The sequence below is a fragment of the Hyla sarda genome, chromosome 9 (genome assembly GCF_029499605.1).
Source record: "Hyla sarda isolate aHylSar1 chromosome 9, aHylSar1.hap1, whole genome shotgun sequence".
Lineage (NCBI taxonomy): Eukaryota > Metazoa > Chordata > Amphibia > Anura > Hylidae > Hyla > Hyla sarda.
Window position 1 is genome coordinate 65,184,692 of NC_079197.1, and position 14,291 is coordinate 65,198,982.

At 42.1% G+C, this 14,291-nt stretch overlaps 1 protein-coding gene across 19 annotated transcripts in view; it reads right to left on the reverse strand.

Moving 5' to 3' along the window:
• The window catches only part of DRP2 (dystrophin related protein 2), a 1,527,660-nt gene that overhangs the window by 888,821 nt on the left and 624,548 nt on the right, over positions 1-14,291 (reverse strand). For all 19 annotated transcript variants that reach the window (XR_008847731.1, XM_056539136.1, XM_056539139.1 and 16 more), the window contains one exon: positions 747-807. Coding sequence is in view for 18 of the 19 variants with exons in the window: in XM_056539136.1 (XP_056395111.1) it covers positions 747-807 (61 nt within the window). In the remaining variant the exon portion in view is untranslated. The remainder of the gene's footprint in view (positions 1-746; positions 808-14,291) is intronic.

Consider the following 14,291-nt stretch of genomic DNA (forward strand, 5'->3'; position numbering starts at 1 on the left):
TCCACAACTTTGAAATGGTGCCAATAATTTTATCCAGCCCATTTTTGGAGTTTGGTGTGACATTATGTCCAATTTGCTTCTTTTCCTCCCTTTTTTGGTTTAGTTCCAATACACACAAAGGGGATAAATGTTTTTATAGCAAAACATGTGTTACTGCAATCCTTTTCTGTGAGAAATACTTCATTTTCTTGAAAAATTTCAGGGGTGCCACCATTTACGGCCATGACTGTATGTCTTTGGACAAAAAATTATGTCCCTTAACTGCACTTTTTAAATGTATTTTTTTGCACTTTATTGATCTCTTTATTGATTATGCTAAATGAGCTATCACATGTTTTGTATATATATAATGCCTTGGGGTCACTTACTTGCTTGAAAATGGTGGTGTGAGACCACAGAAACTTAGCATGTTGTGTATTTTCCTGGAATAAAGCTACTTCACATTGCTACTCCTGAGTGCTGCGGTCGCCTTTATATTTTGAACCTACATATTGGACCCAGGACCGAGGTCCCTGAGACTGCACCATTTTACTTGCCTGTGACTTTTGGTTGTGCTGCTCTACTTTGCATTTTCGATAGATAGATAGATAGATAGATAGAGATTTGTGTTTGTTGCTTAAAAGTTGCAAACATTACATTTTCCAACAATGTGTTATAATAAACGTGCACACTAAACACCACAAAAATATGGAAGACACAACAGAAAGGTAAAACTGAAGTAGGATACATAATTCTGTTTTACTTACTTGATATAATATGGAACCTTGTTGGGTGATATTGCTCTCTCCCAGGGCACTTGCACAGAAGCTGGAAATAAAAATGTGGTTGATCTTTCATCACCAATTTCAGAAGTATTTTAGTTAGTTATATCACACAACTCAAATTACAATACTTATCTACTTGAAGTGATTTTATTTCTAAATTGTTATAAACATACAGGCTCCAGTATTCATTCAGATCCAGCTTCAATTTGTGATTATAGCACAACGTTCTGGAATTTTTCTAACAGCCTGCATTTATTGCCATTTTAAAGTGCACCTAACATTTCATCTGAAATATCAGCATGAGCTAATGTGTGTGAACATGTTTTAATTACATTTTTCCTGATCAGAATTTTACCTGTATCATGTATTTTTTATGCAGAATTTCTCCAAACTGTCAGTTTTTCCTGACTTCAAATCCAGAACTGAGAGGCACTAAGAGGCTATGAGAGGCTATCTTCTCCTATTCTTAGGCTAGGTTCATACTACAAAAGTGAAATTCAGCTCAGAAATTCCAGTGCATGAAAATTTCATTTCTGACAATGGGATTCCGCTGCACAGTGCACACTACAGAATTTCAGCAGTGAAGCCTTTAGCTGTGAAAGGAGCCCCAACATTTTTGATGGCAGCCCTGTACACAATTATTGAAGACTGTGTCTGCTTGTGCTGCCATAATTCCATGAATTAGTATTCTCAACTTCAAGACATTCATTAAAAAGCCACAGTAGTGTGTTCAACTGCTTCTGTAACTCTTATACAGAAGATACAGATCACACATTTTATTCCTGTGGATATGTCATACATTTTAGACTTGGGAACACCCCTTTAAGCATTCATTAGATCCAGCATATATCCATATTATTTAATTCTGCTTTCTGTCTCTCTGTATTTTGATATCTAACTCATGATGCATCAGCACAACATCAAATTAGCAACTAGAGCCAGTACCATCTATATCTGCTGAGAGGACACCTCTAATCCTCATCTCTATATTCCCCTAAGTAAGCTAAGAGACCACAAATATACAGTCAGGGAAACCGAACAGTCATCTCTTTCATTGTCCCTGCATGACAGGAGCTGTGTATATTTGGAGTCAGGAAGTAATTTTATTTCCCAAGTTTGGGCAAATGGCATCAGCCTCATAAGGTTTTTTATTTTTGCCTTCCTCTGGGATCAACTCAGTAGGGACACAAAAAAGATATAGGTTGAACTCAATGGACTAATTCATCATCAGCGACTGTGCAGAGCTTGTGTGGAAAAGTCCATGCAGTTTCAGAATACAGTAGGATCTAGTAGCTGAGGTGGCGATCCACTAAGAGCAAAGAAGCACATGCAGGGCTGGAGCCACCTATAGAAAAGGTAGGCCTTGTTCTAGAGTACCCTTTGATTTGGGACACGGCTGTCAATCAGTCCCAGACTGACAATCTGACAACAGTAATCAGCATGACCCCCCCCCCCTCCCCCAGGAATGGAAACTGACCAATTATTGCAGCGACAGGGAGCCAGAAGAGGAGCTGTGCACACTGATGGGCAATACTGGGACAAGGAGATCAGTAGCCATTCCTAAGGACCGTCAGTAAAACAATGAGAACAGCTAGGTTACTTTACATTAATCTGGAGAAGGCATGTAGTGCAGTTCAAAGATCCTAAGGATCCTTACCCTGCTTAAAAATAAATTTCTAAATTGTGCAGTTTTCCAGTGATTCACATATTCACAGTAAAGTGTATTTTTTCCTTTTTTTAAGTATTTTTTTTATCATTTTGTAATTATAATAGAAACAAAACAATACAACAACACTCCGGGGAGCACCCAAATTGCGTAAGTTACAAATCAAGACTCACATAGAAAAATGCAGGCATAATAGCAACATATCAGCATGAAGATGAGTCCATATGTAGAGGGAAAATATGAGCAAGGAAACAGGCCACATACGAAGCCCCTGGAGCAGAATAGCCCAACAAAAGACAACAACACACCCACAGTCACACACCAAAGACACACCCAAGAGCACCCTCCACCATTCCGTGTAGCTTGCAATAACAACTTAAACTTACTGAGGAGATCCCATACGCTCTGAGGGAACAACCGATTCCCTCAAAATCAACCAAGGCATCCAGACCTTATCAAACTTTTTTGAGCACTTACGACTTATATACAGGGTTCTATACAGCGGGACATACTTGTTCACCAAATTAAACCATTGGAAAATAGGAGGGGAGAGCAGCCTTCCAGGCCACAATCACCACCTTCCGAGCACAGACCAAGAGGAATCTAATTAGGAGACACCTATAGGAGCCTGACTCAGGACCATTAATCAGCCCCAACAAACAAATCTCATGGTTAAAAATAAAAGGAAACTCCTGATGGTCTGCCAAAAACTGCCTCACTGCTCTCCAAAAGGGAACCACACAAGGGCAACTCCACACTGCATGCATAAAGGATGCTCTATCACTACTTGCACACTGAAACAGACATCTGAAGGGGAAACACCTATACGAAATAGCTTAACTGGGGTATAATACAGCTGGAGAATAAATCTAGATATCTGGAGATGGACTTGTAACCTTGAGATTGTTGATATTTTTCCACAATTTTGGTTCTCAAGTCCTCAGACAGTTCTATTCTCCTCTTTCTGTTGTCCATGCTTAGTGTGGTACACAGACAAACAAAGCAAATACTAAGTGAACTTCCCTCCTTTTTATCTGCTTTCAGGTGTGATTTTTATATTGCCCACTCCTGTTACTTGCCCCAGGTGAGTTTAAAGGAGCATCACATGCTTGAAATAATCTTATTTTACCACAACTTTGAAATGGTGCCAATAATTTTGTCCAGCCCATTTTTAGAGTTTGGTGTGACATTATGTCCAATTTGCTTTTTTTCCTCCCTTTTTTGGTTTAGTTCCAATACACACAATGGGAATAAATGTTTGTATAGCAAAACTCCTGATGGTCCACCAAAAACTGCATCACTGCTCTCCAAAAGGGAACCACACAAGGGCAACTCCACACTGCATGCATAAAAGATGCTCTATCACTTGCACACCGAAACAGACATCTGAAGGGGAAACACCTATACAAAATAGCTTAATTGGGGTATAATACAGCTGGAGAATAAATTTAGACTGGATAAGCATGTCACGAGCACACATGTCCACAAAAGAAGGGATGGAATAAAGCTGACCGAACAAGTGCATAGCAAATTTGACCCCGTGGGAACTCCAGAACCCAGCTGCCTCCAATTCCTGCAGGTGTTCCAAATGAGGGTTCCTCAACAGAGGTGCTTTAAGAGAAACTGCAGGCTGTGGGAAGCATTCAGACACCACCGACCTTATCACCACCACTGTTTCAATAGGAGTCAGCAAGGAGGAAGATGAAGTATATCTATATAAGGCATTGCTTAAGGTCTCATAAGAACCCATGATAGCACCTGCTAGAGCAGCATATACATTGAAGAGATCCAGATTAACAAGGCTGCGTACACCAGCTGAGATGCTAAGAAATAATTGTACATATTCGGAGCCGCTATGTTGCCCTGCTGTTTTGGTACCTGAAGCAGCGCCTGACCCAGTATCAGAGGTTTTTCCAGCCAGTAGAAGGATCTCATAAGGCCATTCAACTTGGCAAAGAAACATTTAGGGGGGGTCACAGGTGACAAGTGGAACACATAAAGAAACTTAGGGAGATAGATCATCTTGAAGATATTAACCCTGCCCGCTAACGATAAGGGTAAAGACAACCAGGCCCGTAGCCGGTCAGCAGTAGAAGACAAAATAGGATCTAAATTAAGGATTAGAGACATGCAATGACCTCCACACTCAAATATCTAAACCCGTCAACAACTTGGAGACCATTGGAGAGAGAAGGAGGAAGTAAAACCGTCCAAGATAGCGGCATTAGGGAGGACTTCGACCAGTTGACCTGCAGGCCTGAAAAGGAGCTAAACCAGTCAAGAAGATTGCCACGAAGGAACCTTCGAAATCAGCTAAATAAACCAGGGTGTTGTCCGCATACATAGAGACCTTCTCCTCCAAGGGCCCCCTACGCAGCCCACAAATAGAAGATGAAGCCCTAATGGCAGCCACCAATGGCTCCACAGCCAAGGAAAACAGAAAAGGGGATAACAGGCATCTCTGATGTGTACCCCGCCCCCAAGGGAAAGTCTGAAACATCCAAATTTGTACGTATACAGGCCCTAGGACTATCATATAGCAAATGCACCCAAGCCCTGAATTTAGGGCCAAACATAATAACACGCAGCAGACACCAGATATATTGCCATTCCACAGAGTCAAAGGCTTTATAGATGTCAAGGCAAACCCCGGAGAAGCATCCGCTTCAGACGCGGCAATATTAAACTGAAGCCACTTCACATTAATATCGGTAGCTCTGTCATGCATAAACCCCGTTTGGTCAGGATGGACAACAGAAACAATGACAAAAGCTGATTAGCCCGAATTTTAAGAAGAGAGATTGGATGATCTCTCTTCTAAGCACAGTCGGATCCTTGTCTGGCTTAGGAAGAACTACAATTAGTGCCTCCATGGAATCCAGAAGAATTCCAGACTTAGAGGCAGCACCAAAAAGAGACAGCAAAATGGGGACCAACCGCTCCTCATTCATTTTATACCAATCTCCGACCATACTATCTAAGCCCTGTGTCTTCCAAGTATTATGTCAGGCATATTCACAAGTAGTATAAATATAAATCAAGATATAATTTTATCTTGCTTATGGAATACCTAAATCATAGCTCTGAGGCTAGAATTTTCCTGTTTTCTGTCTAGTGCTGACTTCATTTTGTTGCTCTCTGTTTCAAGGTAGACAGACAATAAAGCTGGTTTTGCCAGGGAAGTGAGAACAATGGGAAAATCCTAGTCTACATATCTGCTAATCCAATATAAGAGTTTACAAATAAGCCACTATTGTTTAACAAGCTCATCTGTGTATTTTAACATGTTATTTAAAGTGCATGTTTGAGCTGAGCTGAAACATTACTTTTTGTCAGGCATATACACAAGTAGTATAAATATAAATGAAGATATCATTTTATCTTGCTTATGGAATACCTAAATCATGGCTCTGAGGCTAGAATTTTCCTGTTTTCTGTCTAGTGCTGACTTCATTTTGTTGCTCTCTGTTTCATATTATTTAAAGTGCATGTTTGAGCTGAGCTGAAACATTACTTATCCAATGGTCTCTGAACTTTGGAAGGCAAAACAAGTATATCAGCATTTACATAGTGTCTTTTCAAACTACCAGTAAAATGTATGAAGTCAGCAAGACGTTTAATTAAAAATCTTAGGCTGTAATCAATGTAATATTAAGACGATTAGCAGAGTGTTGTCTATATACAAATGATAGATATTACCATATACTCCATATCATTTCTTATAATAAGCATCCAATAAGATATTGTCCATGTAGATTAAAAACACATGTGAATACAACTTTTATATTTTGATACATCATTTTAGAAAATTTCCAGTTGTCTATTTAAGATGACTAGGAAATGAATCTGTGGAAAGGATATAATCTAATTGGACAATGACATTAAACCAAAGTATAAATAATATAGTCACATGGTATATATATATATCCCAATTGCAGTTATTATAGCTAGTTGCAGAGTCCATTTCTTATACTAGACTGCCATCTGTGGTTAACCTAGGAATAACTAGGTCCCACTCTACATAGGCACACCCACCGAATGACATCATATTTGTTATGGGTGGATAACTTAGATAAGAAATAAGTTAAAAAGCTGTGTCCAAGTGAAGGGGGAAAAAATCTCTGAAAAAAATCTCTGTTCGAGAAAATCTCATCACAAGACACAGGGCTCATCATAAAGAAAAACTTCCTAGCAACCCTTTACCTTGGAGGCTTAATACATAGATATCTGGTAATGTATAGATTTAATTATTGTTACCGTATTTTTCGCCGTATAAGACGCACTTTTTCTTCCCCAAAACGTGGGGGGGAAAGTTGGTGCGTCTTATACGGCGAATATACGCCCGAGGCTGCTGCGGGCGAGAGCGGGAAGTCAGCGGTAAGTACAGAGGCTGCGGCGGTGCGGTTCAGCGCTGACTACCCGCTCCCCACCCGCAGCAGCCTCATGGCCGCCGGTGAATTTTTCACCTCACACCGGCTATGTTTATTGCCCTACGCCTGGAACATACAGTTCCGGGCGCCGGGCAGGTGAATTAATAATAACTGTATACTAAAAACCAGGGTGCCTTCAGCTGTTCAGAAACTACAACTCCCAGCATGCCCGGATCGGCAAAGGCTGTCTGGGCATGCTGGTAGTTGTAGTTTCACAACAGCTGGAGGCCCCCTGGGTTTTAATATACAGTATTAGTTTTTACCTGCTTTGGCCGACCCCCGCCTGCAGCCGAACACAGGAGCCGGCCCGGGCAGATAAAATCATAGGTTTTCCTATGCCGGACATCCCTGTGTCCCGAAAAATCTTTTCGGGACATAAGGATGTCCGCGGGTCACTAACCATTCCCCGGCCGATGCGCGCCCTCCTCCGGTCCTCCTGCGGTCTTCCTGCGATCCTCCGCCTTTCTATGGTTGTACGCACGGGACCTCAGTGACGTCCCGTGCGTACAACCATAGAGGCGCCGGAGGACAGGAGGACCGGAGGAAGACACGCGCCGACCGGGGCCTGGTGAGTCCATAGGTGGTCCATAGGCCATAGCAGTAGATGGTGACCCGGGCCAGAGGAGCGGTGACCGGAACACTGTGGGGGCAGCAGTACAGACATACAGCCTCCAGCCATACACTGTATATGGCTGGAAGCTGTATGTCTGTGGGGGGGGGGGGGAGAGCTGCCTACCATTGTGGGGGAACTATACTGCCAACTATTGTGGGGGAACTATACTGCCAACTATTGTGGGGGAACTATACTGCCAACCATTGTGGGGGAACTATATTGCCAACTATTGTGGGGGAAATATACTGCTAACTATTGTGGGGGAACTGTACTGCCAACTATTGTGGGGGAACTATATTGCCAACTATTGTGGGGGAACTATACTGCCAACTATTGTGGGGGAACTATACTGCCAACCATTGTGGAGGGGGGGAGCTGCCTACCATTGTGGGGGAACTATACTGCCAACTATTGTGGGGGGAAGCTGCCAGTGCCTACCATTGTGGGGCAACTATACTGCCAACTATTGTGGGGAAACTATACTGCCAACCATTGTGGGGGAACTATACTGCCAACTATTGTGGGGAAACTATACTGCCAACCATTGTGGGGGAACTATACTGCCAACTATTGTGGGGGAACTATACTGCCAACCATTGTGGGGGGGAGGGGGGAGGAGCTGCCTACCATTGTGGGGGAACTATACTGCCAACTATTGTGGGGGAACTATACTGCCAACCATTGTGGGGGGAGGGGGGAGGAGCTGCCTACCATTGTGGGGGAACTATACTGCCAACTATTGTGGGGGAACTATACTGCCAATCATTGTGGGGGGGGGAGCTGCCTACCATTGTGGGGGAACTATACTGCCAACTATTGTGGGGGGGAGGGGGGAGGAGCTGCCTACCATTGTGGGGGAACTATACTGCCAACTATTGTGGGGGAACTATACTGCCAACTATTGTGAGGGAACTATACTGATACAAAATATTTTACTACAGTATTTGGTTCAGAATCTTTTTTTTCTAGATTTTCCTCCTTTAAAATTGGGTGCGTCTTATATGCCGGAGCGTCTTATATGGCGAAAAATACGGTAAGTCATATATATATATATATATATATACAGTACTATTCAGTAAAAATGCATCTTACCGACTATTATTACTAAATTGACTCAGAGGAAAATCTCTGCTAGAATCCATATTCTGGGGAGTTAATTTGGGGATACTATATTACCCGATATCTAAAAATTGGTTATAATCTGCGCAGAGCAAATACTTGTGTGCATAATATTGCTATTGTATCTTTGAGTTTAATAAATTGAAGTTGAATATATTTCCTGCCGTATTCAGGGTGACTCTGCTGCCCTCTAGTGTGGTTTAGTTGATAAGGTACTTGGTGTTTAGTATAGAACCATCTTGTGGCCAAATCTGAATATTGCATGCTTAGATATAATTATATTGTTTTGTGTCAATAATTTAAACTGTTTTAATATTGTGAATATAATAAATTATTGTTATATTTTATCTAACCGTTAGTATTGGGTTTTACTATTGCATAACATAAATTACCTACAAATGTACTCTTTTTGAGGTGTTTTATTATGTCCACCTCATAGGATCAACAGGGTTGATTTTTATTTGATCCTTATTTTTCCGTATAATGTGTGTTTTGCTTTATACCCTGACATTGGAGGCCCCAGCGAGAATTGTAGTTGTACTTAGTTGTGCAAAAATAAAACGTAATATCCTCTTGGTGTACTACGTGTATTGATATATCTGTGTGATAATTGTCTAGTAACAATGAGCCAATAGTGAAGCGGGCTATGAGGAAACTGTAGTAGATAATCCATCCACCCCAGAACAGTTGATCCATGGTATAATGGAATATGTGCATGCCCGGTTAAGTATTGACCATAATATGAGTGAATGGATATGTCAGTTGCGGGAAGATGCCAAAAGAGAATGCATGGACGTGTGGTCACCACTTGGTACGGTTAGAAGACACTTAACATATATGTTTGCACTTCACAATAGGTCAGGTAAAGACCAACGTATATTAACCCCTTAAGGACCGGAGGTTTTTCCGTTTTTGCATTTTCGTTTTTTGCTCCTTGCCTTTAAAAAATCATAACTCTTTCAAATTTACACCTAAAAATCCATATGATGGCTTATTTTTTGCGCCACCAATTCTACTTTGTAATGACGTCAGTCATTTTGCCCAAAAATCTATGGTGAAGCGGGAAAAAAAATCATTGTGCGACAAAATTTAAAAAAAAACGCTGTTTTGTAACTTTTGGGGGCTTCCGTTTCTACGTAGTACATTTTTCGGTAAAAATGACACCTGATATGTATTCTGTAGGTCCATACGATTAAAATGATACCCTACTTATATAGGTTTGATTTTGTCGGACTTCTGGAAAAAATCATAACTACATGCAGGAAAATTAATACGTTTAAAATTGTCATCTTCTGACCCCTATAACTTTTTTATTTTTCCGTGTATGGGGCGGTATGAGGGCTCATTTTTTGCGCCGTGATCTGAGGTTTTTAACGGTACCATTTTTGCATTGATAGGACTTATTGATCGCTTTTTATTCATTTTTTCATGATATAAAAAGTGACCAAAAATGCACTATTTTGGACTTTGGAATTTTTTTGCGCGCACGCCATTGACCGTGCTGTTTAATTAACGATATATTTTTATAATTCGGACATTTCCGCACGCGGCGATACCATTTATGTTTATTTTTATTTTTATTTACACTGTGTTTTTTCTTTTATGGGAAAAGGGGGGTGATTCAAACTTTTAATAGGGAAGGGGTTAAATGATGTTCATTCACTTTTTTTTTGCACTTTTTTTTTGCAGTGTTATAGGTCCCATAGGGACCTATAACACTGCACACACTGATCTTCTATGTTGATCACTGGTTTCTCATAAGAAACCAGTGATCAACGATTCTGCCGCATGACTGCTCATGCCTGGATCTCAGGCACTGAGCAGTCATTCGGCGATCGGACAGCGAGGAGGCAGGTAGGGGCCCTCCCGCTGTCCTGTCAGCTGTTCGGGATGCCGCGATTTCACCGCGGCTATCCCGAACAGCCCACTGAGCTAGCCGGGATGCTTTCGGTTTCACTTTAGACGCGGCGTTCAACTTTGAACGCCGCGTCTAAAGGGTTAATAGCGCGCGGCACAGCGATCAATGCCGCGCGCTATTAGCCACGGGTCCCGGCCGTTGTTAGAGGCCGGGCCCGACCCGCTATGACGCGGGGCCACGCCGTGGCCCCGCGTTATAGATCGGGAGTGGACACATGACGTTCCAGTACGTCATGTGTCCTTAAGGGGTTAAATATGTTGCCAGCAGTTCTTTATGCAATATTGGAAGTTAGCACCCTCTTAAAAAAGAAAAGCATGTATTTAACCCAAATGCAGGCCCATGCAACTAAACTAGAAGCAGATCTAGAATCTGAAAAAGCAGAGGTTAAAGAGTTAAAATGTGAAATTGACCGTTGCAGGGATGCATATCAGAGGTTAAAACAGGAGTCAGATGAGTTGGACAGTCATTATTGTAGACTTCAGCAAGCAGACCGACAAAGCCACATTGTAGTCACTGTTGAAAGTGAGGATGACAGAGAGAGACTCCCAGATTCACCTAGTCCTCATCCACACGATATAGTCACATCACCATCACATGCTCTTAAAGCAAAATCTTTCCCAGACCCCACTGGTAAGGCACCAGAAGGTGATGGTTTAGGTACACAGGCAATATGGGCCCAATTAAACCAGGTGTGTCAAGCTGTCTTAGCGTTACAAGGTGCTAGTGACACAAAGGGCCAAAAGGAGGCAGTACCACACATTCCTATAGACAGGAGTGTTAGGATTAGATCACCCGTGCCAAGTGAATATGTGGGTAGTGATCGGAGTGTGAGTGATTCTGACAGTGACATGAAGAGGCGTGGAGCATATTCCTTACCCCACAGAGATAAGACTTCCAGGTGACATTATGAGATGTCCTCTAGGAAGAGATATGATCAGTCTTCAAAGGGGGATCAGAGCTTCTCTGGGATCATTACGTTTTTAAACGCCACTGTTCCTAAATTTGCCAAGAAAGGATCTGCTGAGATTGCTGACCACTTAGAACTGTACCAGTCCACCATGGATTCCCTTAAATTGTATTCTGATGCTGATAGAATCAAGTTCCTTCCATGGGCCTTTGAAAATAGGTATCAACATTATTTTACTTCCTTTAGAGAAAGGGGGATTCGGAATTGGCAGGATGTTTTGCATGAAGTTAAATTAGAATTTGGCCCTTATCGGATTATTAATGCAGCAAAACGTGATATCTATAAACTTACATGGAAACCTAACCAAAGTCCCCGAGAATTCCTCTCTATCCTTTAAAATGCTTATGGGTTAGCATATCGGTCCCCAAATTGGGAATCTAGGGAGTTTAAACAACTGTTTTATGATGCAATGCCTATACAAATTAAATTCAGCCTAGCTAGAGATCTTGATCTTGATGCTCCCTTGGACAGGTTAATGACAGCCGCTACTTCACTGTATAATATCAGTGAGTGCAATGCCACAGGTGAGAGAAGGTACAGACGAGGCCCAGAACAGAGCGTAGCGGAAATGAGGTTAGAACACAAACTAGGGTTTGAAACTCAGCCACGCAGGTATCCTCAGTCTGCAGAACCTGTTAACCGATCCCAGCAAAATCAGGTAGGATCCAAGAAAGCAGAACCTCATAGTCCCAATGGATCAGAGGGAGATGGTAATAAAAGGTATCCCCACCGTCCCCAGTATAACAAAAGGAGTCCCCCAAGATACAGGCGCTGGGATAACAGGCCAAGACAGCAAAAGGAGGGTAGACCTGAACCCTCAACCTCACCTAAAGGTTAATCACCCACTGATAGCAAGAGAAGGCCTCAAAACCAAAACCGGCCCAAATCAAATGATCGGTTTGATAAGTTGGCAGATCAGGTGGCCAAATTAACTGAGGTGGTTAATAAAATGTCCCAGGTGTCCACTGAAAACAAGCAAAATCCTTTTTTAGCAGCAGCTGCGGGCCCCAGCTCAGCTTTATAAAGTTGGCAGGGCAGGGTCAGATCCCAGGCCTCTGCAAGGTTACTGAATTGGTTGTAGAAGAATCTAATAAGGTGGTTTCTACTTTTGTGTTTCCTTGCAGGGCTAATGACCCTAAAAGTAAGGCCAAAAGTAAGGCCAAAAGTAATTGCCCCCTTACCTCAGAGGGAGGGGGATTTGTCTAATGATGTTTCTCTCGTGCAGTTTAACCATGTAAATTCATGTGCTGATGAGTCTTCTCCAGAGAATGAAACACTGATATCAGCATCAACTTGTGAGCTGCCATCTGTGAGCTGTGATGTGATCCAGACTTCCTCAAAGGTGGGGGTTGCTGTGTGCAGTAGGAAAGTCCAAGCTTTTCCAGAGGTCATGACTCTGCAGAAGGATCAAATCCTCAAAAAGCGTCAGATGGGTAAACACCCTAATTTGTTATGTAACCTGTTTCATGATGATGGTCGATATTATATTGATTCACTTCTCCAGGATGAACGTATAGGGCCAATTAGAGGGTTACTTGATACAGGATCACAAGCCACCATACTCTCATTTAGTTGCTTCCAACAAATTATGGATTTGACAGCGAAGAAGCCAAAATTGAAAGCATTCGATGGCTCTCTGATAAGTGTAGGTGGAGACGCTTTGCAGGTATGGTTAAAGTTTACAATAGGCACGAAAGTAATTAGACATCCCGCAATTATCGTAGATCTTCCCTATGATCGGCTGATCATAGGAATTGATCTTCTAAAAAGATTGAGTTCCGTAGTAGACTTCATCAATGAAGCAATCTGGATTCAAGTGAAGGCACCTATTGCCTATGAGTATCCTTGCAATGCAAAAACCCAACGTAACTGTCATGTGGTTGAAGAGAGGCTTAACTCTGTTGAAATTCATTTCAGGAACAACCAGATACCGGACGTCACGATCCTGAAAAATGGTGATCCTGTGGAAGCTGTTAATAGTACCAGTCACACCATAACCATCCAGAAGGACAGAATTGAAAAGGTAACCCTGGATGGGGATGTGTTAACCATTTCACTTCAGGGGAAATGTTCCGAAGTTGCGGACTTGACCAGGCATTCTCAATCCATGGTCCGGATTGAAAAGGTAGGTGATAACCTATTGATTCCCATACAGGTGAACAGTATGGCCCGGACAAAATATGCCAAATTGGATCTGAAGTCTGAAGCTAGTTACATTAGTCTAATTCTTTTAAAACAGATCTCAAGCCCTAAAATGATTAGATATTCCTCTCCACAGGACCAGTGGGTTCATGATCTGGATGGTCATTCCCAGAGTCATAATGCAATTGCCAGATGTTTACTTTCTATATCCATAGGTGATAAGACTGCTGAACATTCATTCATCGTGTTGAAGGAGCCACGGTACCAGATGTATGTGGGTAATGACCTTTTACATCGGTTTGCAGTGCAGATTGATCTGGTTAACAGTAACCTGTGGTCCAGACTACCTGGGGATCCAGAGGGGATCCAGGATGAAGAACAAATCTTAAGATGGGGACAACAGATGCCCTATGCCGTAAGTATTGTGGTTGCTGAGGAGGTTAAAATCCCAGAAGGGTGCAAGCCCTTTCTTCTTCCCATACAGGTCAAGAAGGGACAGAGACAAAGTTAAAGAACACAGATGCTTTGATCTGCCTATCTAACCGGATACAACTCGGCCTTAAGGTAAAACATACCCCTATGGTGAATACCCAACAGAATCCATTGCATATGGTAATCCACAACATGGCTCCCTATAGTGTATCTTTACAGAAAGGCACCATAATTGGTCTA